At 38.6% G+C, this 26263-nt stretch overlaps 1 protein-coding gene and 1 long non-coding RNA gene across 9 annotated transcripts in view; one reads left to right on the top strand and one right to left on the bottom strand.

Moving 5' to 3' along the window:
* The window catches only part of MAST2 (microtubule associated serine/threonine kinase 2), a 240300-nt gene that overhangs the window by 63104 nt on the left and 150933 nt on the right, over positions 1–26263 (top strand). For all 7 annotated transcript variants that reach the window (XM_055347842.2, XM_019017688.4, XM_055347839.2 and 4 more), the window contains exon 4: positions 15629–15660. In XM_055347842.2, the coding sequence (XP_055203817.2) occupies positions 15629–15660 (32 nt within the window). The remainder of the gene's footprint in view (positions 1–15628; positions 15661–26263) is intronic.
* On the bottom strand, positions 1112–26034 carry LOC109024481 (uncharacterized). Of its 2 annotated transcripts, none has more exons than XR_002003985.2 (4): positions 25902–26034; positions 9955–10101; positions 7899–8013; positions 1112–1232 (listed from the first exon to the last, which is right to left on the bottom strand). It is a non-coding gene; the product is annotated as an uncharacterized lncRNA (long non-coding RNA). The 2 variants fall into 2 exon arrangements; XR_010131235.1 differs by lacking the exon at positions 25902–26034 and adding an exon at positions 13774–13842.

Here is a 26263-nt window from a genome sequence, read left to right as displayed (position 1 = left end):
TGTCTACTTTTTTTTTTTTTTGAGATGGAGTCTCACTCTGTCACCCAGGCTGGAGGTGCAGTGGCGTGATCTTGGCTCATTGCAACCTCTGCCTCCCAGGTTCAAGTGATTCTCCTGCCTCTGCCTCCCGAGTCGAGTAGCTGGGGGATTACAGGCATGTGCCACCACACCTGGCTAATTTTTTGTATTTTTAGTAGAGACGGTGTTTCACCATGTTGGCCAGCCGGGTCTCAAACTCCTGACCTCAGGTGATCCACCCTCCTCGGCCTCCCAATTGCTGGGATTGCAGATGTGAGCCACCGTACCCATCCTATTTTGCCTATTTTTAAAAAATAAACTTTAAGGTTCATTCTCCAGAAGATTGCTTTGGAACATTCCAAAACAGAGCTAATGCTTGAAAAGCAGCAGTTTAGATTATTTGTTTTAAATAGTTACATTATAATATAAAGATTTAAAGGTAAGTTTTATTAATAGATTTATATAAATAAACACACAAAGGTAAAGTGTGCCTGGTGGTACAGGTAATCTACTGGGTAACCTCAGATTTGAAGGTGAAAATCCAAATAAATATTTGGCCTCACTAATTGCTTTCTGGTGAAATAGATTTCCTGAAACTTTTCCAGAAGATCAGCTAAGACACAGCCTACTTTGATACCTCCAGGTTTTTCTGCAGAGTTTCTTGGGAGGTAGCAGAATAGTAAATAGTGCATTTAGAAGTTCCGTGACAGCAAAGACCTTGTCTATTTTGTTCAAATTACAGTTCTGCCATGTTCTAGTCATATAACCATAGCCAAATTTCATTTCATTTCTGTACTCCACTGGTATATTGAGAGTAGACAGTGGAGGCAAGGGCTGCAGCAAAAAGACCAATTATGAGACTGTTGTGGTCAAAAAAAGCAAGAAATAATAACAGATTGGAGGGGTGATAGCAGTGGACGATGTGGAGGACTTTCTTATTGGCCATTTTTACAGACATGTGAAGCTCAGTAGCTTCCTCAAGGACAGACAAGTAGGTGTATGGCCAGGCTAGATGTATAGGTTAGGGTACTCTGAACTACAAGTAACAGAAATTTTGACTCTGAGTGGTTTAAATGTTAGGTAAATGTATTGACTCACAACAATGAAGTCCAGAGGTTGGATGGGTTTCAGAGTTGGGTAATCTGGTGTCTTTGCTCAGCTTCATTGCTCTTTTGCCTTCCTCTGTGTTTTGGCCTCATTCTCAAGCTTGCTTCCTATGTGTTAGAAAAAGAACTGTAGCAGTTTCAGTCTGCACAGTCACACACTACAACATCCCTACATCTTAATGGTAAAAGGACATCTGGGAGATTATGTGTGAGCATCTTTTCTTTACACTAGAGGAGCCTCTGTCGGTGTAGGAGTTGACACTGTTTTGCTTGAAAAGCTGTTCAAGTTGGGTCTTTTTTGTGGTAAAAATTGGCTTTCATCTTACATCTACTTTTGAAGCATTTACACATGGAGAGACATTTGAGATTGAAGTTCCTTGTGAATTGAAGGAGGTGCTTTTATACTTGCCCTGTTTCCCAATCAACTTTATGGGGGATGATTTTAACTTTGAAAGGTCAGGGACTAGCCACCATAAGCAAATTTTTGTTATCAACTCTCTTAGTGCCATAATTTCCACATTATTTGCCCATAAGGCACATATAGTAATCTGTCTTCATTGTATAGACAGTGCAGTTTCCCAGGTTCTGAATTGAAAATATTTGTTGTGCTGATAAAATTATTGCCTTCAGGCAAAAACTAAATTGTATAGTATTTTTATGCACCCCCCCCAACCCCCTGCTTGCTTTTTGCCTTTGCTGTTCAAACACGAGAGTACTTAGAGTGTCATTGTTTACGGGTACTTAATTATTTTGGAGGATATATGACAACATAATGCATACTGGGAAGCATTATTATTGAGAAAGCCTTCTTGGGACTTTTTTTATTTTGCAAATTATGACTGTCATAAATTATGGTCATCTTACAAAATGTGGTTCAGCTAATTTTTAGTCCTTAAAAACAAAATCTTCAAGAACCAGGTAGATTTCAAACATTCAATTTCTTCTTGAAATTTCATTTTAAAAAGGCTGATGACATGGATAAAAATGTAACCTAATTATTTGCTTCTGTTGTTCTACATTTCCTTGTTCTTTTCTGTGGGAAGCTTAATAAAGGAAACATTTCAGTTTGTACTCTTCAGTTTTTAGTACCACTAAGATATTTTCATCAAGTCAGTAAATTAGATGGCTTTGAAGGTTAAGGAATTTATCTCACTCTTGTCCCTCTTCTTTGCCCTGACTCATGTATTCCTATTCTATGTTGCAGCTACACCAGTCTTGTACATTTGTTTGTTTTTTTCATAGTCATTTTTTTCTGACGTTCCCCCCATTCCTGAGTGGTTTTATCCTCCTTTTCTACCTATCAACCTTCTGATAATCCCCATGCAGTTAAAACCTGAGTACCTAATTTTCAAATATTATAGTCATTATGGGTAACTCCAGTATCTTTGTAGACAAGGATAATCAGTCCAGCCTCAGATCTTTAGAGTTCCTTGGCTATCTGGAGTCTGTGTTAACAATACATTCCTGTAGATGCCATGTATTCTGTAGAGGGAACTGTTTGATTCAGAAATCTTACAGTGATTTACAGTTACATCCCTTGATCACCTCTGAATTAAATTCTGGTGTTCTCTGTGTAAATCTAGATCACAAATTGGTGGTCTGGTGGCTGTTTCCTGTAGATATATTTTATTTAGCCACCTTTGGAGATTTAAAGAAAAATCAACCAACATAGTCTCTATCAGTCCCCTTTTGTTTTATCCTCTGCTGCTTTATATATTTACTGAATTTCATCTATTCTAAGGCTCACATCTTTTTACTTTATAACAGCTTTGAAATAGCGGTGTTACTCTTGATGGTATGTTATACGTTAATTGGCCAGGCTTATTTTTGTTTTGCATTTTAAAAAATGTTTCTTACTGTTACAAAAAATAACAGTATCTTTTGCAATTGATAGTTTTTCAGATTTGATAAAGTACAGTATATTATCTTACTGGCTCATTAAAGCATTTGAGTTTGCACCATTTATGTCTCAATGTAAAGACCTCCACCTTTTTTTAGCTCTCTCCCTTTCCTTTTTCTAAAGTCTTGAAGATCTCTGTTCCTGTGATTCTTTTGTTTGTTTGTTTGTTTGTTTTTGAGACAGAGTTTTGCTCTTGTCACCCAGGCTAGAGTGCAATGGTGCAATCTTGGCTCACTGCAACCTCCGCCTCCTGGGTTCAAGCGATTCTCCAGCCTCAGCCTCCTGAGTAGTTGGGATCACAAGTTCCTGCCACCACGCCTGGCTAATTTTTGTATTTTTAGTAGAGACAGGCTTTTGCCATGTTGGCCAGGCTAGTCTCGAATTCCTGACCTGAGGTGATCTGCCCATCTTGGCCTCCCAAAGTGCTGGGATTACAGGCATGAGCTACTGTGCCCAGCTTTTGATTCTTTGTATACCTGTTTGCCATGCCTTTCTATACCATCTGATATTGTTTTATTTTTTCTCAATTTATTTGAGGTATATAACATTTGTGAATTTTTTATTGTATAACCACATTCACATTTTGTTGGTAAACCCAACTCAGGAATAATGTATGATTCAGTTTTTTAAAATGCTCATGTATATAATGTAAGTTTCCTACTTTTCATCTTGAGGTAATTTTGGTAAGGTATATGTTTTTAAGAGTTTGTACATTTTGTTTATTTTGTTATTTATTGAGATCAATTTGTTTATATATATATATAATTTTTTTTCTTTTAAACCTTTGCTGATTTGTTCTTCTGTTTCTCTTTGTATTTCTAATATTGGGTATTAAGACTCTTTTTGTTCATTATCAAGTATCAGTGGAATGCCGAGTACAGTGGCTCATGCCTATAATCCCAGCACTTTGAGAGTGCCAGGTGGGTGAATCACTTGAGCCCAGGAGCTGGAGACCAGCTTGGGCAACATGGTGAGATGTCTGTACAAATTAAAAAAAAAAAAAAAATTTAAGTAGCCAGGCGTGGCGGTGCACACCTGTAGTTCCAGCTATTTGGGAAACTAAAGTGGGAGGATCGTTTGAGCCTAGGAGGTCGATGCTGCCATGAGCCATGATTGTGCCCCTGTACTCCAGCCTGGGTGACAGCAAGACCGTATCTCAAAAAAAATTAAAATAACAACAACAAAAATTCTGGAAGATTTTTGTTGTTGTTGTTAGTTTTTCCAGAAACCAACTGTCCCTTTATTTCAACCTTTTCATATCAGTTTGCTTTTGGTATATCTCTTGCAAATGGCATACAGTAGGTTTTCTTTTAAAAAAAAAAAATTCCTGTTTGTAATGAAAAGTTTGTCTGTGTACATTTATTATGATTAATGATATATTTGGACTTGTTTCTGCCATATTATTTTTTGTATTCCATGTCCTACATCTCTATGCCTTACTGTCCCCCCTTTTTTTTACCCTTTAAAAATATTGGTAGAGTTTTTTTTCTTATTTTCTTTTTATATTTCTACTGGTGTGTTAGAACAAATTCAAACTTTAACCCTCTCCTGAACACTACAAGCACTCCTTGTCTCTTATTACTTCCCCCAAACTTATTTGGCCATGTAATCAAACTGAACTGAAACAGGCCAGTTTAAAAAACAACAACAAAACCATGAAATTCACTGTAACCAGAGGTGACCCAGTTTACCTGAGCTAGCATGATAAGAAAGTTCTGTTTTAACTCTATAAGGAGAGTCACTTTGTAATGAATAATCTGCTTTTTGTTCCCTGTTTGTGCTTTCTTAACCCATTTTCTGCTTAGAAAGCCAGCCCCCTCTGCTTAGCTCAGCAGAACACGCATTCTATTTTAAAGAATGAGATGTTACAGAATTGCAAACAAAAGTCAGTTTGATCTTTAAACTGAAAGTCAGTTTGGTCTTTAAACTAAATCTGTTGTAATTTTGTCCTTTGACAATGGTATTGTCATCAGCAGTGGATTCTGAGTAGGCCCTAGAATGTTCACCACTCCTACCCTAACTCCAAGCAGTGTTATTTATGTTAGTTACATTATGTGGGTTTAATTATGAGTTATATCAAGAGACATATAATATTTTAGTGGCAGAGAATACCTTTTTTTTGTCATTGATTTGTTTGTTTTTCTTGAGTTCTCACTATGTTACCTAGGCTGGTCTCAAACTCTGGGCTCAAGTGATCCTCCCGCCATGGCCTCCCAAAGTGTTGGGATTACAGGCGTGAGCCACAGCACCTTGCCTCGTTGATTTTAAATGTTAGTTGAAAAGTTATTGTCTCCAAAACCCAATTCTCTATCCACTTCCAACGGAGTGGATTATTGGGTTATGTTTCTTAGAGTCTGTTAATTTCCTTCTCTGGAAAGAGTGCTGCTACTGCAGCGGGGATCAATATACGTATAGTGTGAGAATTCAATAGCAAATGAGCCAGGCTGAGTCCCAGGGAGGGAGTTGCCTCAGGCATAGACAGCTTTGACCCATAGTCATCTCCACACTGGTGACTGTTGACATAAAGGACAAGGACCAGCCTTGTGACTCCTGGCTTGCATATTTACTTGTGGGGGTAGCGGTTACTGCCTTTGGACACTTGGCCTTTGTCTTTTCTTTGGAAATATTTTATGGCTTTAGTCATTGTGAATAATGAGTAGTGCATATAGGCAGTGAATCCTCATCTGTGGGAATAGCACCATTTCGTGGTTTTTTTTTTTTTTTTTTTGAGACGGAGTTTTGCTCTTGCTTCCCAGGCTGGAGTGCAATGGGGCAATCTCGGCTCACCGCAACCTCCGCTTGCTGGGTTCAAGAGATTCTCCTGCCTCAGCCTCCTGAGTAGCTGTGATTGCAGGCATGCGCTACCATGCCCTGCTAATTTTCGTATTTTTAGAAGAGATGGGGTTTCTCCATGTTGGTCAGGCTGGTCTCAAACTCCCGACCTCAGGTGATCCACCAGCCTCGGCCTCCCAAAGTGCTGGGATTACAGGCGTGAGCCACCACGCCTGGCCATGAATGGCACCATTTCGTGTTTTATTTAATACCTTTAGAAGTTTGCTTTGTGGACAATGAAAGAGAGTGACTGGTTATTTCTCTAGGATTTAGTATGTATAACTTTCTTTGTAACTTCAGAATATAGTTTAATATCTTTTATTTTGTTCAATATAGTCAAACATTACTTAAAGTTCTTTGGGAAATATCATCGTTGGCAGAAAGTATCAAAATGTATCAATTTGAGGGATCCAAATGGTAATAAAATTTTGGAGACTGTTAAAACAATATGCCTTGAATATTTGGGGTGGAGTGATAGGGATGGAGTATTGGGGGTGGGGTTAGTTTTTAGAGAATAGCATCTTATCACTTAGCTTTAGAGCTTCGCTACTGGTGGGTTAGATTAGAAAAATGCAGTTTCTTCTTCCTATTTTTTTTTTTTTCTTTTTTTTGAGACAGGGTCTTGCTCTGTCACCCAGGCTGGAGTCCAGTAGTGTGATCTTGGCTCACTGCAACCTTCACCTCTGGTCTCAAGCGATCCTCCCACCTCGGTCCCCTGAATAGTTGGGACTACAGGCGTGCACCACCACTCCTGGCTAATTTTTTTTGAGCTTTATTATTAGAGACGAGGTCTCACTGTGTTGCTCAGGCTGGTCTTGAACTCCTGAGCTCAAGGGATCCTCCTGCCTCAGCCTTCCAAAGTGCTGGGATTACAGGTGTGAGCCACCACACCTGGTCAATTTCTTATTATTAATCCAAAGTGTCTTACTTTAAACTTTTAAGTTTATTTAAAAAATTCAAGCCTAGGAATAACTTTTGTGAGAAAGGCAGAGTAGGTATTTTTATCTCAGGTGAACAGGTAAGAATAATGAGGTTTAGAAAGGTTTAATGACTGACCAAGATTTTATAAGGAAGTAAGTAGCAGAATTGCATTCACATATTTTTCTGACTGAGTCCTAGTTTCTTTACACCATGTAGAAATATCCTGTTAATATCATCAAGCTGTTCATCAAACTCAAATGAGAATAACACATTATTTATAGAATAAAGGTTTTTGTTTGTTTGTTTTTGTTTTTTCTTCTTGAGACAGAATCTCTCTCTGTTGCCCAGGCTGGAGTGCAGTGGTGTGATCTTGGCTTGCTGCAGCCTCTGCCTCCCAAGCTCAAGTGATCTTCCCACCTCAGCCCCCTGAGTAGCTGGGACCGCTGGCATATGCCAATATGCCCAGCTATTTTTTGTAGTTTTTGTAGAGATGGGGTTTCACCATGTTGCCCAGTCTGGTCTCGAACTCCTGAGCTCAAGCAATCCTCTCGCCTTGGCATCCAAAAGTGCTGGGATTACAGGTGTGAGCCACTGTGACTGGTCTAAAGTATTTTCATTTACGTTACTTTATTTGACTTTTACAACTGCTGTATCTAAGCCTTTGAGGTAGATGGAATCCCAGGTCACACAGTTACATGTTTTTGAGCCATGACAGAAGCCTAGTTTTCCAGACTTTAAATTTTGTGTTCTTGACCAGGCATGGTGGCTCACGCCTATAATCCCAGCGCTTTGGGGGGCGGAGGCAGGTGGATCACAAGGTCAGGAGATAATGTTCCTTTTAAGACTAGATAGTAAATGATATTAACATAGATTTTCTTCCTCGGTAATATTTTTCTCTTCTTAAAGCATTCCGACTCTCCATGGAGTAACTACCAACCAGGAGACTGTCAGTAAATAATATGTGATAATAGAGCATATTCTTCCCCTAGTAAAGCTTCTTGCTGAAATTATTGCAATTGATAGTTTTCATCAATGCAACTCCAAACTGGTAGACAGGACCCTATTGTCTTATAATTGCCTTATAATGATGATAACAATAATAGTATGAACCATTTACTTACTTGATGGATTCATAGATTTATTCATCCAGTATTCATTTGTTGCCTACTAGGCTAGGTATTCTGCTGGGTGCCAGGAATGTCGTTGAGAGCAAGACTAATTCCTACTCTCCTGGAGCTAACAGTCAAAGAAAACAGATAATTTAGCAAATAATTATAATAACGAGTGAAGTAGGTATGATTGAGGAATTAAAAGAATATTTGGATAATATATGAAAGGAGGCTGGGGAAACTGTAGAAAAACTTTCCAGAGGAAACGAAGTTTAAGCTGAAGTCCAGGAATGTATAAAAAGAGATAAAGAAAAGTAATCCAGACCAGGAGAACAATAAGTGTGAAGACCTGAAGGTGAAAGAAAGTGCAGCAAGCCTGAGTCCAAAACTCCAATAAGACCGGAGAATTATGCAAATGATACTGAGGAGGGAGGCAGTCAGAGCCAAGTAGTGCCCTGTAGACTACAGAAAGGATTTTAGACTTTATCCATTGCAGAATTATAAGAAAGAAAGGACACATTTTAAAAAGTTATTTTTGGCCGGGCACGGTGGCTCACACCTGTAATCCCAGCACTTTGGGCGACTGAGGTAGGTGGATCACCTGGGGTCAGTAGTTCGAGACCAGCCTTACCAACATGGTGAAACCCTGTCTCTACTAAAAATACAAAAATTAGCCAGACGTGGTGGCGCATGCCTGTAATCCCAGCTACTTGGGAGGCTGAGGCAGGAGAATTGCTTGAACCTGGGAGACGGAGGTTGCAGTGAGCCAAGATCGCGCCACTGCACTCCAGCCTGGGTGACAGAACGAGACTTCATCTCAAAAAAAAAAAAAAAGTTATTTTTGACTTCAGTATTTATTTCATTATACCCACAGTTATCACTCAGAAAACAGGTACTATATATGATATTTACATTGATATAACATTAATCAAGGGGGACAAAACTGAATGAAAGGGAGACCAATTAGGAGGATGTTATAGGATGATGGCGGCTTGTGCCCGGGGAAGTAGAAGTGAATTGACAGATTAAAGATAGATATTTTGGAAGTAGAATTGGCCGAGCTTGATGAATAATGGATGTAGAGAGTGAGAGAAAGTGAAAAATGAAGAATGACCCTGGGTTTGGTGGTACCATCATCAAAATAGTGAACAGAGAAGGAGCGAGACTGAGTAGAAAGATCAGCTGAGTTTTAGACATATTAAGGACAAGGTAGTTGTATGTACAACTATAGAGGTCAGCAAAAAGATCTGGGATAGAGATACAAATTTGAGATTGTAAAATATATAGAGAAAGGAGAGTGTACAAGCAGAACTTCAAGGACAGTCCACATTTAAGGGTCTAAGGTGATGAAGGATGAGCCTGCAAAGGTGTTTAAATGGTGTGTTTGCGGGGATAAGAGGAAAAACAAGAGAATGTGGCTTCATGGCAAGAAAAGTCTTCCAGGACAGAAGAGTGAATGATACTATCAGGTGCTGTTGAGCAGTGGAGCCAAAAAAGATAGGTGGACTAAAAATGCAGTGAAGCTTCATTACACTGGCGTTATACATTACATTGGCAGTGTGCCAAGAATGGTTTAAATGAGCTGGTAAGGTCTAGGGATATTTATAGAGTGTTGAAGAATGAGTAGGAAGTGAGAAATTAGAGACATTGGATGTAGATAACTCATTCAAGAAGCGTGGTTGTGAAGGGAAATAAAATTGATAAGGCAGTATTTGAAGAGGGACGTGTAGTTATTAAGGGAATTTATTTCCTTATCTCAAGCTGGAATAGACTTGAATGTGTTCAGAATGCTAATCAGGAAGATCATTAAGAACATGAAGAGTCAAGAGATAATGAGTAGATCATAGAAGGCTGAATGGAATGGGCTTCACCTGATATTGTAATGTATTACTAGGTATTACCAGCCTAGTTGCTGGAAGGTTATGAGTAAAATAATTTATGGTTATCTGTCTAAATGGGAGTACTCTTGCCTCAGCCAAGTTTCCTGATTGTGTAGCTTTTCTCCCCAACTTGCTGTGAATATTCCCTGGGAAAAGGAGGATTGAGAAATCATTGCTCCTTGGACTACCTTTATGTGGTTGGGCCCTTCTTGTTCCACTGTGCCTTAGTTGTCACAGAATGTACTGATCTGGAGTCCTGGGCATCAACTGCAGGCTTTTGTATAGGTGTAAGGAAGTCGGAAGGGATGGATTTCCACGGATGCGCTTCCGTGCCTCTAAAGGAATGCAGAGAGGGGCATATATGCATTTTAGGAAATTTTATTATTGTTAGCCAGAACTATAGTCTACCATATTACCCATTTAAACTATTCAAGAAGTCAGAAGTGTCATGTAGATTCAAAGAACAAATATTTCCAGTTTTATATAGATTGTTTCAGAAAGTAGAAAAAGAGGATATATTACCTTAGCACATTTTATGAGTGTCTTCGTCTGTTCGTGCTGCTATAAAAAAATACCACAGATTGGATCATTTATAAAGAACAGACATTTATTTTCTCACAGTCCTGGAGTCTGAGAAGTCCAAGATCAAGGTGCTGGCATTTGTGTGGTGAGTGCCTTCTTGCTGTTTCTCCACATGGTGGGGGATGGAAAGGCAAAAAGGGCTGAAAGCTGTATGAAGCCTCTTTTTTTTCTTTTAATTTTGATTTTTTTGAGATGGGGTCTTGCTCTGTTGGCCAAGCTGACCTCAGACTCCTGGGCTTAAGCGATTCTCCTGCCTCAATCTCCTGAGTAGCTGGGACTACAGGTGCACATCACCATGCCTGGCTTAAAGCCTTATGAAGGCCTTAATCCCGTTTACAAGAGAGGAGGCCTCATGACCTAATCACCTCCTACAGGCCCCACCTCGTAATACTATCACATTGGATTTTAAAGTCCAATGTGAATTTTGGATGAGACACAAACATTGAAACCTTAGCAGTGAGGATAGTATAAGTATGATGTCAAAATTGGACAAGAACAATTTGAGACGAGAAAGTATATAGGCCAGTCTTACTTATTAACATACAGGCAAATATCCTAAATAAAAGTTTCTAGGCCTAGATACTTTATTAGTGAAAGCTGTTAATATTTAAGGAAGAAATAACACCAGTCTTACATAATTTCTTTCAGAAAATAGAGGAGTAAGGAACAGTTCTCAGTCAGTTTTAGGAGACCGGCATAATTGTGATACAAAAATCTGACAAAGAAATTATAAGAAAATTAGAGATTATTATCCCTTATGAAAATAGGTGCAAAAATCATTAAAAAGATATTAGCAAATAGAATCTAGCAATGTATTTGATAAAATTGAAGTTAGGTTGGGCACGGTGGCTCACGCCTGTAATCCCAGCACTTTGAGAGGCCAAGGCGGGTGGATCACCTGAGGTCAGGAGTTTGAGACCAGCCTGGCTAACATGGTGAAACCCCGTCTCTACTAAAAATATAAAATTAGCCAGGCATGGTGGCACATGCTTGTAAACCCAGTTACTTGGGAGGCTGAGGCAGGAAAATCACTTGAACCTGGGAGGCAGAGGGTGCAGTGAGCAGAGATCACACCACTGCATTCCGGTCTGGGTGATGGAGCAAGGCTCTATCTCAAAAAAAAAAAAAAAAAAAAAAAAAAAAAGTTGACTTTAACTCAGAAATGCAAAATTAGTTTAATCTTAGAAAATCAATCACTGTAATTTGCCACATTAACAGAAGAGAAAAACTATGTAAGCATTTCAGTAGATGCAGAGAAAGTATTTGACATAATCCATGCCCATTTGTGAGAAAGACTATGAACAAATTAGGAATAGAAGAGAACTTGATAAAAAGTTATCCATGAAAAACCTATAACTAACATAATATTAAATATTCAAAATGTTAAATGCTTTTCTTCTGAGATCAGATGAGAAGCAAGACAAGGATGTCTACCACTTCATTTAACATCTTATAGAAAATTCTAGAAAATGGAAAGAAGTAAAACTCCCTATTATAGAAGATATGATTGTTTATATAGAAAAATTCTAAGGAATGTACAAAACATTTATGATTAATAATAATTTTACCAAAGTATAGGATACATGGTCAATATAAAAATTAATTGAATTTCTATAAACATGCAAGCAATTGGAAAATGAAATAAAAGCTTTTATTTATAATAGCTTTAAAAAATCTACTTAGGGATGAGCTTAATAAAAGGAGTGCAAGGTGTTTTTGTTAAAAACGATAAAACATTGCTTAGAGTAATTAAAGAACTCGGTAAATGGAGAAGTACTATGTTCATGTATTATAAGACTTGATATTTTGAGATATCACTTCTTTCCAAATTGATGTATAATCCCAGCAGGCTTTTTTTTTGGTAAAAATTAATAATTGGATTCAAAAATTCAAATAGAAATGCAAGAATCTAGAATATCTAAAGCAATCTTGGAAAATAACAAAGTTAAAGGACTGTACAACCTGACTTTAGGACTAAATATAAAACCACAGAATCATGATAGTGTGGTGTTTGCATAGGGCAGAAAAATAGATCAGTAGGATGCAATAGAGAGCCCAGAAAGGTTAAAAAAAAAATTGTTAGGGAAAGGACAGTGTTTTCAATAAATGGTATTGAAATAAGTGGATATCTATATGAAAAAAAATGAACCTTAATTTCATCTCACATACTACCTCAAAATTAGTTTTCACTCATCAAAAGGCTCCACTGGCCTGGCATGGTGGCTCACGCCTGTAATCCCAACACTTTGGGAGGTTGAGGCAGGTGGATCACCTGAGGTCAGGAGTTCTAGACCAACTTGACCAATGTGGTGGAAACCCATCTCTACTAAGAATATAAAAATTAGCTGGGCATGGTGATGGGTGCCTGTAATCCCAGCTACTCGAGAGGCTGGGGCAGGAAAATCACTTGAACCCAGGAGGTGGAGGTTGCCGCACGCCGAGATTGCACCACTGCGCTCCAGCCTGGGTGACAGAGCGAGACTCCATCTCAAAAAAAAAAAAAAAAGGCACCACCAATAACTTTAGTAGGCAAGCCACAGATGAGAACATATTTACAAAACACATATGACAAAGGACTTGTATTTAGAAGATTATGAAGAGCTCTTATAATTCAATAGTAAAAAGATAGCTCAATTTTTAAAAAGGTAAAAAAATTTTAAGATACTTCACAAAGGAATATATATTGATGGTTAATAAGCACATGAAAAGATACTCAACATCGTTAGTTATCAGGAAAATGATTAAAGCCACAATGAGATACCCGTACACACCTAAATGGCTAAAATGTAAAATGACTAAAATATAAAAAACTGATACCATGTATTGGCATGAATGTAGAGTAGTTCGAACTTTCTTATGTTATTAATGTGAACGTAACGTATTAGCTAGGATGTGAAGCAGTTGAAACTCTCATACATTGTTAATGGGAATGTAGCATGGTATAATCACTTTAGAAAAAGGTCTGGTAGCTTCTTATAAATCTAAATATATATCTACCCTTTAACTGAGTAATTCTGCACTTTTAGGGATTTACCCATGAGAAGTGAAATATAGCTTGTCAAAAGACATGTTATAGGAATGTTAATAGCTGAAAAATGGAATTGGAGAAACGATAAATTAACTGGGGTATATTATTCATATTGCTATTGTTACCTGCAACAACATGGATAAATCTCACAAATACTATGCTGAGTTGAAGAAGCCTATGTAAAAAGGTTTATATTTGTATAGTTCCATTCATATGAAGTTTTGAGGAAGTAAAAGTAATCTGTGGTGACATAATGAGAATAATATTTGCTTGGGGTAGGAAGATAGTGGTTTTTGTTTGGGGATTTACGAAGAAAGGACATGGTGGAACTTTCTGGATTGATGGACATGTTCTATATTTTGATAGAGATTTAGGTTATCTGAGTATATGTACTTACCAGACTTATCAATTGGCATACATAAGATTAAGTAATTTAAGATTTGTACAGTTGAATGTTTGTAAATTTACCTAGAAAAACACACAAAAGAATTGCAATCAAATACTGAATTTTAGCAAAAATAATTTTATAAAAGAAGTGAATTTTACAAAAATAAGGCATATTAAACTTATTGTGAAAAGTAAACCGGCTGGGCGTGATGGCTCACACCTGTAATCTCAGCACTGTGGGAGACCAAGGTGGGAGGATCACTTGAGGTCAGGAGTTTGAGACCAGCCTGGCCAACATGGAGAAACCCTGTCTCTACTAAAAATACAAAAAAATTAGCTGGGCATGGTGGTGCATGCCTGTAATCCCAGCTACCCAGGAGGCTGAGGCAGTAGAATCGCTTGAACCCAGGAAGTGGAGGTTGCAGTGAACCGGGATCGGCCAGCCTGGGTGATAGCGTGAGACTCCATCTCAAAAAAAAAAAAAAGAAAAGAGAAAAGCAAATCTATAAAATGTTTAGAAGAAAATATAAGCACATATATTCATGACTGTGTATCAGGGATATATTTCTTACATGGACAGTTGTTTTGGAGAGCAATTTGGAATATCCAGTACTTTATGACTCAGTAGTTCAACATCCAAGAAACTTTTTCTACATGCGCACTAGGAAACAACTACAAGAATGTTTACAAGAGTATTGTTTTGATGGAGAAGAAAAAGATGGAAAGAAAATTAAATTTCCATTTACTAGAGGATAGATAAATAAATATTGGTATATTCATAGACTGGACCACTGTCTGAAGATCAGTGAACTAAAGTGAAATATATCCACATGGGTGAATCTCCCAGTTTTCATAATGTTGGCTGATGTCAACAGAAGAATACATATAATATAATACCATGTATATATAATTTTAAAACATGTAAAACAATACTACTAATTTTTTACAAATCCAAAAACACGTATGGAAAATATTTAAAAAATTAAGAATAGTTGTTAATTTAGGACTGGTGGGAGGTGGGACTTGATACACTTGGAAAGCAAGTCACAGGGGCCCCAACTGTTATCGTAAAGGTCATTTCTTATGCCAGTGGTGTGTGAAGTCATCTCTTTGTTATATTATTAACTATACTACTTTATTTGTCTAAAATATTTTCTAATTATCACCCACTGTCCCTAATCCTATTTCATTCCTTCTGTATGCTTGCCACTAATGCCCTTTTCAATTCAGCAGCAGTTAATGGCTGGCCTAGAGTGCCTGTAATCTACACTGGGGAGATGGTTCCATCTAGTGGGAAGAATGTTGCATGTATTCTATGAGACATTCCTTTTAGGAGGGAAGGATAAAGAAGTAATAGTTTGCCTGAGTCCTTTTATTTCACAAAAATTTAAGAGACAGGCTGGGCATGGTGGCTCACACCTGTAATCCCAGTACTTTGGGAGGCCGAGGCGGGCGGATCACGAGGTCAGGAGATCGAGACCATCCTGGCTAACACGGTGAAACCCCGTCTCTACTAAAAATACAAAAAAAAAAAAAAAAAAAAAGTTAGCCAGGCGTGGTGGCGGGTGCCTGTAGTCCCAGCTACTCAGGAGGCTGAGACAGGAGAAAGGCGTGAACCTGGGAGGTGGAGCTTGCAGTGAGCCGAGATTGCGCCACTGCACTCCAGCCTGGGAGACAAAATGAGACTCCGTCTCAAAAAAAAAAATAAAAAATAAAATTTAAAAGACAAAGAAAAAGTTATTATTTAGAAATATGTGGCCTTTTCCATTATTAAGATAATGCTGTGAATTTCCTAGGACATTTAGGTAGACCAACAGGACTCAGATGGGTTCTTATTTCTAACTTGCATATGTTTTGTTTTTCAGAAGGAGTTGAGCCTTCCAAGAAGAGGCAGCTTGTAAGTAGATGATTATTACCATTATGATTATGATCTCCTACTTAGGAACCCCTCTTGGGAACATTTCCCACTATCATGTGGAGGAATCCCGCTCAGTACACAATTTCTTTCTGTGTACTCCTATCTGAGCTAGGGAAGCCAGCAGGCCAACTGACTTCTCCCACTAGGTCAGATCTTCCCCTCTTCCCCATTCCTCCCGACCTCCAAACCTCTTCCATCTCAGTTTCTACATAGCATTCTGGGAAAGTTACAACTTAAATATTCATCACAGTCTTATACTTGTGCTTTGGGATTTACTGAGTTTTCGTAGACTCAAGCTAAGGAAGTAGGAATATTAAAATGGAAACCCTTTGCATTTACATCTATCCCGTAACATGGTATGAGAAGACCAACTTTTCTGATAAGTTGAGGCAAGGCCAGCTAAGTTTGGAGACTATGTTGAATGGAATAGGTTCCCAACCTGTTTGGTTTTTTTCTGGCTTCAGGGTTAGGGGAGATTAATAAATAGTCTTTGTCCCTGGATTTTAATTTCTTAAATTCTCTTGGACTGCTTTTCCTATAGGAATTCTGTTGGGGCAGTATTAGAAATTTGGCCAATCAGAATCTCCTGGAATGTTTGTTAAAGTGCAGAGTGTGAACTTAATGCATTAAAATCTCTGTGTTGGGGCCCAAAAACCTGTACTGTATATACCTAAAACATACTCATATTTACCATTATTTACTAGTAAAGTCACATCTGGGGAACCCTAAGGAAATAGAGCTGTGATAAAACAATGGCTTTTAAACTTTTCCTTAACAAAAAAAGAGATGTAATTAAGGAGGAGATCACAACAGCATTCATATTTATTAAGTATACTTTACATACACATCATATGCAATTTTTAAATGTTTAAATGAAACACGTAGTAATTCTTTCTGTTACTGTCCATTTTAGGATTTTGTTTTGTGAAAAATGCTCTAGTGATTAAATTTTCCTCTGAGGTTTTTGTGAAGCCTTTTGGGCTGTTTACGAAAACTTATTTTGGTTTGATATGAAGAGACTTGAGTCAGAAAACTCATAAGGTTCAGTCTTGACCATGCCATTTAACTAGCTTTGTAAACCTAGACAAATCACTTTATCTTCTTAAACCTCAGTTGCCTTATCTATAAAATGAAGATAATGTTACCTGTGTTTTCTTCTTACTAAGCCTGTTAGAAGGATCACTTAATATATGTATAGTGCTTTATTACTTATAGTTTAATTTTAATATATATTAGTTTTAGAATTCTTAATGGGTTAAATTTGGATGAATTCTATTATTTAAGAGGCACATTTTAAATTTTAAATTCAGTTTCTAGCAGTGGATATTCAGTCTAGCTTCACAAGTGTCCTGAGTCTTCTGTGAATGGCAAGGGCTCTACCAGGACTCTTAGAGGAATGAGACACCAAATAGGTATGCATAACTGAAAAGGAGTAGCTTTTCAGCATCGTAGTCAGGAAATATTTGTACTTGGTCATTTTTCTACTATTTCTGCGCCCCCCCCCCCCCCCCCCCCGCTTTTTTTTGGTTGCTTCTATTTGAAAACTGCCTGAGATTTGCCTTTTCTTAGTATTAAGTGAAATAAATTAAGGCCTGAGACAGGTAGCTTCTTGCAGAAATGTGTGTCCTTAATGAATGGAGTTGCTGGGAAGAAGGAGAAGGAGGAGTATTCTTATTTTTATTTTATACCAGAATAATTTTTTGGTCATTTTAGTGATATCTAAAGTTAGGCGTACTCTAACTGCCTTAAAAACGTTTAATTAATAAGGATCAGAAATAGATTTTCTCTCCTCTTTTTTGATAAAGTAACTCACATTTAAACAATTGATCACTCAGTAAATACACAGTAATATCTACTCTGGGTCAGGTGCGGTGGCTCACACCTATAGTCCCAGCACTTTGGGAGGCTGAGGTAGGTGGATCACCTGAGGTCAGTAGTTCGAGACCAGCCTGACCAATATGGTAAAACCCTGTCTCTACTAAAAATAAAAATAAAAATTAGCCGGGCGTCATGGTGTGCGCCTGTAGTCCCAGTTACTCAGGGGGCTGAGACAGGAGAATTGCTTGAATCCAGGAGATGGAGGTTGCAGTGAGCTGAGATCATGCCACTGCACTCCAGCCTGGGCGACAGAGTGATGCACCGTCAATAAATAAATAAATAAATAAATAAATAAATAAATAAATAAATAAAAAAGCCTACTCTGTGCTGGGTAGAGTGATCTAAGTTCTGAGGCTGTTAAGATTCAATTAGATAAATTCTTCTCTTTTGAAGAGCTTACACTTAAGTAAGCCAGAAGTTCTTCAGTTCTTTAATATAAACAATATCCTTTCTTATCTCTAATATTAGAGGAGTCGAAAAAGTTTTGTTCTGGAAGGAAGCAAGGAAACATGGGTACTAATATAGGCTTTGCCACTAACAAATTATGTGTGGCTTTAAAACAGGAGCTCCCACTTCTGGACCTGAATTGCCATACTTGTAAAATGAAGGGATTGGCTACCTGATCTCTATGCTTAGTCATCTCCCCAAACAATTAAAGTTCCATGGTACCTCTTGTACACAGAGCTGGGCAAGTCTTTGTAGGGAGTGTGCAGTAGGAGGCAAAGTACTGCTTAGCATTTGTAGTAAAGAAAACAGGTAAGAACCACAAAACAAATATTTGAATAAGTTTAATTACTACAAAATTTGTTGTGTGGAAAAACTGATGTTAATAAAATGAGTGACTTACCATTTGCTCCACTGTTTCTCGTCCTCATAGCCTGATCTGGAAAATTTTTAAAGTTTCTATAATTGTCATTTAAGTCTTGGTCAGAAGGAGGGGACATTATATTTGTGTCCCTGTTTGCCTTTCTTAGAATGGTTCTCCCAAGAGCGAATCCTATGGTGTGCTCATTCCAGGTTATAAAGGCCCGTTTCCTCTGACATATCCTTCATGGACATAGAGAAATTTAGAATTTGCCTCTAGTTTGGTGTTCTTGTCCTTTGAGAGAGCGTTTTTGTTAATTAATTTTTGAGGCTTTCAATTGCTGTGCTTTCCACGTAATATGTTAGTTGCATTAAAATGGACAGGAACTCAAATATGAGTTTCTAGACTTATGTGACAACTTGGCATTATACAAAATACACATTCTTCCACTCAACAAGTAATTCCTCCAAAGTCTCCAAATTGGTAAGTGGAAGTATAGCATAAAAATTAACAGCTTGGGTTTGCAAGTCAGGCAGATGTGGGTTTCAGTCACGGCACTATTACTTACTAGATGTTTTTTGGTAAAATCAGTTACTATATTTTTGTCTTTTTGCCTCCATTCACTTTGTCATTTGCTCAAATCTTTCCATCCATGCATCCATCATACTATATTATTTTAGTTCCAGTTACGTGTAGTCACTATTCTAGATACTGGAGATACAGTAGTGAATAAAGCAGACAAGGTCCCTGTGCTCATGGAGTTTCCATTCTACTTAAGAGAGACAAAAACATGTATGATATGCCATATGGTACTTACTGCTATGAAGAAAAATAAAGCCAAATATCAGAGAGGAGGATGTGTGTTTCTGTGGGGGTGAGGGTTTAAATTTTAAATTTTAAATTGAATTGTCTAGGCTGGGTGTGGTGGTTCACACCTGTAATCCGAGCACTTTGAGAGACTGAGGCAGGAGGATCGCTTGAGTCCAGGAGTTTGAGAACAGCCTGGGCAAGATAGTGAGACCCTGTCTCTACAGAAAAATTTTAAAAATCAAAAAATTTTGGATTGTCCAGGAATTTTCTCATTAAGGCAACATTTGAGCAGAGAACAGGAGTCTGGAATGAGTGATACTGAGATAGAGATAGATCCATAAATATATATGTATATATTATATATATTTATATACTTATATAAGTGTACATATATATTTATATATTGTATACATATTTATATATGTATCTATAAGTACACACACACACACACACACACAATTTATAGTGACATTGGTCAAATTAGGGAAGAGAGCTGTTACGTTCCAATACGCAAAATGCAAACATCATCTATGCCTGCCACGATAAGGGCTTTATTGGGGCAAGGTGGTTATGAAAGTTCTTTTGGCCTGGCTCATACCATTTATTTTAGATGTAGCTTCCTGAAACTAAATCATTTTCATTTTTAGAAAGCTATTTCATATTTAAACCCATCTGGGTATTTTTTTAATGCATTAAAATGTAGTTTAGAATATCAGACCTAAGGGAGTTGATAACTTTGTTCAAAGTACAATATCTGTGAAAAGAAGATTTTGAAGTTCTAAAGTTACTTGTATCTGTTTACCCAGGCTAGAAGGGTTTTATATTTCACTTTTTCATAATTGAAGTAGCTCTGAATGGCTTTTCTTGCCCAATGCTATAGTGGGGGCCTCTTTTTGATGATTCCTTTCAAATAGGATTGTTTCTTTTGCTGTTGTTGTTATTTTGTTTGTTTTTGTGACAGGGTCTCATTCTGTAGCCTAGGCTGGAGTGCAGTGGCGCAGTCTCAGCTCACTGCAGCCTGGTCCTCCCTGGCCTCAGGAGATCTTCCCATCACAGCCTCCTGAGTGGCTGGGACCACAGGCACCTGCCACCACATCTGGCTAATTTTTGTATTTTTTGTAGAGATGGGGTTTCACTATGTTACTCAGGCTGGTTTGGAACTCCTGAGCTCAAGCTATCTGCCTACCTTGGCTTCCCAAAGTGCTTAGATTACAGGCATGAACCACAATGCCTGGCGACTGTTTATTTTGTTTGTGAATTTCAGCACCAGTACCTAGACCCTGCATTTGGGAGCTTAATGTAAATAATGCTTGTGTCTCCAGTTACCCTGAAAGTAAAGCTTTTCTAATACCCATTAGGCTTAAGATAATTTTCCTCATATTTCATGAAATGTCCTGCTTTATTTCTTAGAGGCTATGAGCAGTCAATTGAGATAACAGACTGTAGGAGTGGAGAGGTAGCTGTTGGTTGCATTCATCATGGGGTATGTGTATATGTGTGTGTTGATATTATTGGCATTGCTGGCTTGTAGTCTTTAGAGCCCTTGGGGATAGTTAACCTTTTATTTTGTCAGCTTATTCATTTGGGCAGTGGACTTAGATACCAGATATTGGATGAAAGTTAATGTCTGGTGTCTGCAGTGATAGGCACTGCATAGTGGGCAGGGAGGAGTTCCTGGGCCCCAGGGATGTGATGTGTCAAACTTTGTTCCTGTGAAACTGACAGCGTCATGTACTTTCCCATTCTGATGCAACTTGATGCCTGGATCAATGCTTCTGGAAAATGTGCTAAAAAGAGATACCACCTGCTGCATACACATAATAAACCCTTTGTTGAGGTATCAGTGGTGTCTGATATAGGGCTTTAGGTTTTCTGTGGGGCTTTGAAAATCAGGAAATTTTGCAATCTTTCAAGACTCTGAAGCCCAGAGTGATAGCTTTGTGTTACATTTAAGACCCTGTCTTTTAAAAGTTGGTCTTATATGGGAAGTAATTTCATATAGATTCTCTAAGTGTCCAATGGGAAGGCAGGACATAGCAGAGGCTGGGAGGGAAGTAGCCATAGTCATCACTCATATCCCTACAGGGAACCATTTTGTTGTTAAAAAATGGACGTAGTTGTTGGCGAGCTTTACCTGTGTAGGTGGGATCTGAAAATCCTTGAGAACCTGTTTTTGTTACTGTATGTTGAGAATAGTTGTCATGCTCATTATCCCCACATTTATATCGCTACATCTTATAACTGTCCATTCACCATAATGTGACTGAATATTTCAGAGACATCTGAACTGCAGCATTTATGAATCTGAGTCATTGTCTTTCTCAAAAATCAGGTCCTCTCTTATACTCTAGCTTATTAAATGGTACTGCTTCCTCAAGATAGAAAATTTAGTTATTTTTGTTGCCATGCTCTTACTTACACTCACAAGTCTTTTCTGTTATACCTCTCAAATATCTCTTGGTGTTCTGTCTTTATTTTTATTTTATTTTATTTTTTTGAGACTGAGTCTCGCTCTGTGGTCCAAGCTGGAGTACAGTGGCGCCATCTGGGCTCACTGCAAGCTCCGCCTCCCGGGTTCACACCATTCTCCCACTTCAGCCTCCTGAGTAGCTGGGACTACAGGCCCCCGCCACCGCGCCCGGCTAATTTTTTGTATTTTTAGTAGAGACCGGGTATCACTGTGTTAGCCAGGATGGTCTCGATCTGCTGAACTTGTGATCCACCCGCCTCGGCCTCCCAAAGTGCTGGGATTACAGGCGTGAGCCACCGTGCGCGGCCTTTTTTTTTTTTTTTGAGATGGAGTCTTGCTCTCTCGCCCAGGCTGGAGTGCAATGGCACAATCTAGCCTCACTGCAACCTCCGCCTCCCAGGTTCAAGTGATTCTTCCGCCTCAGCCTCCCGAGTAGCTGGTACTACAGATGTGTGCACCACGCCTGGCTAATTTTTTGTATTTTTAGTAGAGACGGGGTTTCACCACGTTAGCCAGGATGGTCTCAATCTGACCTCATCATCCATCCACCTCGGCCTCCCAAGTGCTGGGATTACAGGCCTGAGCCACCGTGCCCGGCTGGTGTTCTCTCTTTCTTTATACTACCACTGGTTTGTCCAGATAGTCCCAGCCATTGTAATCTGTTGCCTCTGCTACTGCCATAACCTCCTAACTGGCCTTTCTTTATCTGGCATTGCTCACCCTCAGTCTACCTATCATACAATAGCCAGGAAAAGCTTTTTAAAATGCGGATTTCATTATTAGATACTAATTTAAACTTTTTTGGTGAATTTTTTTTTTTTTTTTGAAACAGAATCTCACTTTGTCACCCAGGTTGGAGTACAGTGGTGCGATCACGGCTCAGTGCAGCCCCAGCCTTCCTGGGCTCAGGTGGTACTCGCACCTCAGTCTCCCAAGTAGCTGGGACCACAGGGGCACGCCGCCACACCCAGCTAATTTTTGTACTTCTTGTAGAGATGGGGTTTTGCCATGTTGCCCTGGCTGGTCTCGAACTCCTGGGCTAAAACTACCTGCCTTCCTCGGCCTTCCGAGGTGCTGAGATTACAGGTGTGAGCCTCTGCACCTGGCCTTTGGTGAATTTTTTCTTACTCTTAGGATCACACCTGACTATCTATACAGTGTGGTTGCTGTATTTTTCTCCATGTTTTACACAATATGTTCTCTGTGCCTGGGATTTTTGTTTTGTTTCGTTTTGTTTTGTTTTTTTGAGACAGAATCTCACTCTGTTGCCAGGCTGGAGTACAGTGATGCAATCTTGGCTCACTGCAACCTCCGCCTCCTGGGTTCAAGCAATTCTCCTGTCTCAGCCTCCTGAGTAGCTGGGACTACAGGTGCACGCCATGACACCCAGCTAATTTTTTTTTTATTTTTAGTAGAGCCAGGGTTTCACCACATTGGTCAGGCTGGTCTCGAACTCCCAACCTCAGGTGATTAAGCAATTTTTCTGCCTCAGCCTCCCAAGTAGCTGGGACTACAGGTGCGCTCCACCACGCCGAGCTAATTTTTATATTTTTAGGGTTTCACCATGTTGGCCATGATGGTCTCAATCTTTTGACCTCGTGATCCGCCTGCCTCGGCCTCCCAAAAGTGCTGGGATTACAGGCATGAGCCCCCGTGCCCAGCTGGAATGTTCTTTTTCCATCTATACCAGTCTAGTTCCTACGCACCTTTCAAGTCCCAGCTTATACCTCACTTCCTTATGAAAGGCGTTCCTGACCTCACCGAAACCTTGCTGTCTGTAGACTAAGTTGGGTTTCCCAGAACATACTTTCAATAAAGCCTCTACTTTTTCTTCATAGCTCTTACATCAGTTGTAAATAAAGAACTATTTGTCTGCCTTTTCCTGTTGTGTAGTATGTAAGTATTAGCTCAGGCTGCTGTAACAAAATACCACATGCTTAAATAACAAAAATTTATTTTCTCACAATTATGCAAACTACTAGTAGTCCAAGAAGGTGACAACATGCTAAGTTTCTGGTAAACCTCTCTTCCTGGCTTGCAGAGAGTGGCCTTCTTGCTGTGTGCTCACATGGCCTTTATGTGGTACACCAGCCTGAGGATAGGGGCATAGATCTGTCTCTTCTTCTTTTTCTTCTTCCTTCTCCCTCCTTCCTTATTTTTTCCTTCATTTTCAAGCCCAACAGTCCTATAGGATTAGAGCCACCTCTATGACCTCATTTAACCTTAATTACTTCCTAAAGAACCTATATGGAAATATAGTCAGATTGGGGGTGAAAGCTTTAACATGAATTTTGGGGAGACACAGTTTAGTCCATAGCAGATGGTAAGCTCCGTGAGGTCAGGACCATGTTGTGCGGTACAATATGCTGATCCCAGAGCCTACTATAGAGTTTAACACAAATTGGCAGTCATTTGAGCTTATTCCAAACATTGGTATGGTCTGGCACAAGAATACAAATAGAGGTATACACGTTTAATCATTTAAAATAGAGTTACCAAATTGTAAAATAAAATAAATGCTTTATCCTCCTACCTCTAGAAATATAGTTGCATAATAACACATTTTGAAATATGTGTAAAGCTATTTATTTTTAAAAAATAGGCACGTGTTAAATATTTAACTGATTGTTAGTAAGGAAATCTGGCAGATATATTAGCCAGTTCAAAGAAGTAAAAGAACCACTAAGTGATATGTGGTATGTGTATGTGTAGTGTTGAAATAAATGTATTATTTATTATAAAATTGAGTTTTTCCATGGAGAGAAGGGAAGTCAGTTGCACCTTCACTGTACAGAATTGATCAGCATGTCTATAGACAAACATTATTTTGTGCACTGGATGTACTAGCTCACACCTGTAATCCCAGCACTTTGGGAGGCTGAGGCAGGAAGATCACTTGAGCCCAGGAGTTTGAGCCCAGCCTGGGCAATGTAGTGAGACCCTGTCTCTGCAAAAGTTTTTTAAAAAAAATTAGCCAGGTATGGTGGTGACTGCCTGTAGTCCTAGCTACTTAGGGGGCTGAAGTGGGAAGGTTGAGCCTGCAGTGAGCCGTGATTGTGCCACTGTACTCCACCCTGGGTGACAGAGAGAGACCGTTTCAAAAAAAAAAAAAAAAGAAATTATTTCACATAACGTCAGTTACCTACCTATAACTTACAGAGTTGTAAAGTAGCTCAAAGACAATAAAAGACAAACTAGAAGAGTATTCTCTAAACAATATGCATAGTTTTTTATTGGAAATATCTAGTAACCTTTTTTTCTTTTTTAACTTTTTCCAATTTTTTTTTTGATAATCTCCTACCTTTTCATCTAAAATAATCTGAAACGTTTTTGTTCACAAAACAAGGGTGGTCTCATTGGGTTTGGCCTGATTATTTGCATAGTGTGGCCAGAATATTAATTTACCATAAGGCCTTCTTAAATTTACTTTGCTGTTAATTTTTATAAAGAATCTCAGATTGGACTTTTAAAGGCCTCTATTATTTGTATTTCGAGGCCAGGAAGGCAAGCCTAAGAAATACCACATTTCACTTGTAATAACTATAAATTTGGGTGAATTCCTAAGGGTCCTGGGCCTTCCAGGAAGTGACCTTCCTTACCATCTGTAAGTCTGGACCCTGTAAAGCCAGATACCAGGCCAGTTTTCCCAGGAAGGTTTTGTAAGTATTGGCTCCATAAAGTCAACCATAGTTCCTTAAAAGTGGTTTGTTATACCTGATCAAATAAGCATGATTCTCAAATGTGACCTTTCAGTCAAGCTCTTTGTTGGACAACCATTTTTTACAATTATATTCTGGTCAAAAGGAGAACAGATTCTTGTTAGCCCTATTCAAATAACCATATTGCCTTGAACTGTAAGGAGACTCGGTAAGACGTTCTTAGTTCTGGGTTAGGGGAGGGTCAGTGAGAATCAGATGTGATTTAGGAATGTTTCATTTTACAAGAGCAAAGTCTACTTAATTGTTAAGAGTTATAGATAGCCTAACAAGGAATACAACTGGCTCCCTTGCATATTAGAAAATGGACATTAAAATAATATTTCAAACAAATTACTATAATCATTTCTTATAGTTCATACAGTTCTGTGTACCTAATTCTCATTTCACTGGATCTTACGTTAGTAGTCGGCTTCTTAACTAAAAAAAGTTCTGGAAATTCTGACTCATTCCACTGGAATGATCTGGAAGTTGTCCAGTTGTCCAAGCAATGCTATTGGAAGCCTGTCTATTCCTTGATGTGTCAGTAGTTTTAAAATACCTGCCGCAGTCCTTTTCCATGGAGCTCTGAGACAACCCTTCTTTGTTGAAGACACAGACTCTGGCTTCTAGTTGATTGTAGAGCCTTCAGACAGGCCTCAGCAGAAAACAGAATCTCTCTGCATGTGACAGAGTCTCATATCATAAGAATAATGCAACTAACAAGGAAATTAAGTTGTTTTTGTCACATGTAAAATGAGAATAATAAGGCCAGTCCAAAAACTTATAGCAAACTGTAAGAGATTATTGCAAATAAGACAGTGAAGGTTACATCTGATCTAGAAAACATAGATAAACATAATTTTTAGAGAGGGAAAAATCTTTATGTATAACTTATAATATTCTTGTGGTATTATACAGACA

This window comes from Gorilla gorilla, chromosome 1, assembly GCF_029281585.2.
Source record: "Gorilla gorilla gorilla isolate KB3781 chromosome 1, NHGRI_mGorGor1-v2.1_pri, whole genome shotgun sequence".
Classification (NCBI taxonomy): Eukaryota; Metazoa; Chordata; class Mammalia; order Primates; family Hominidae; genus Gorilla; species Gorilla gorilla.
This window is presented reverse-complemented; position numbering and strand designations above follow the sequence as displayed.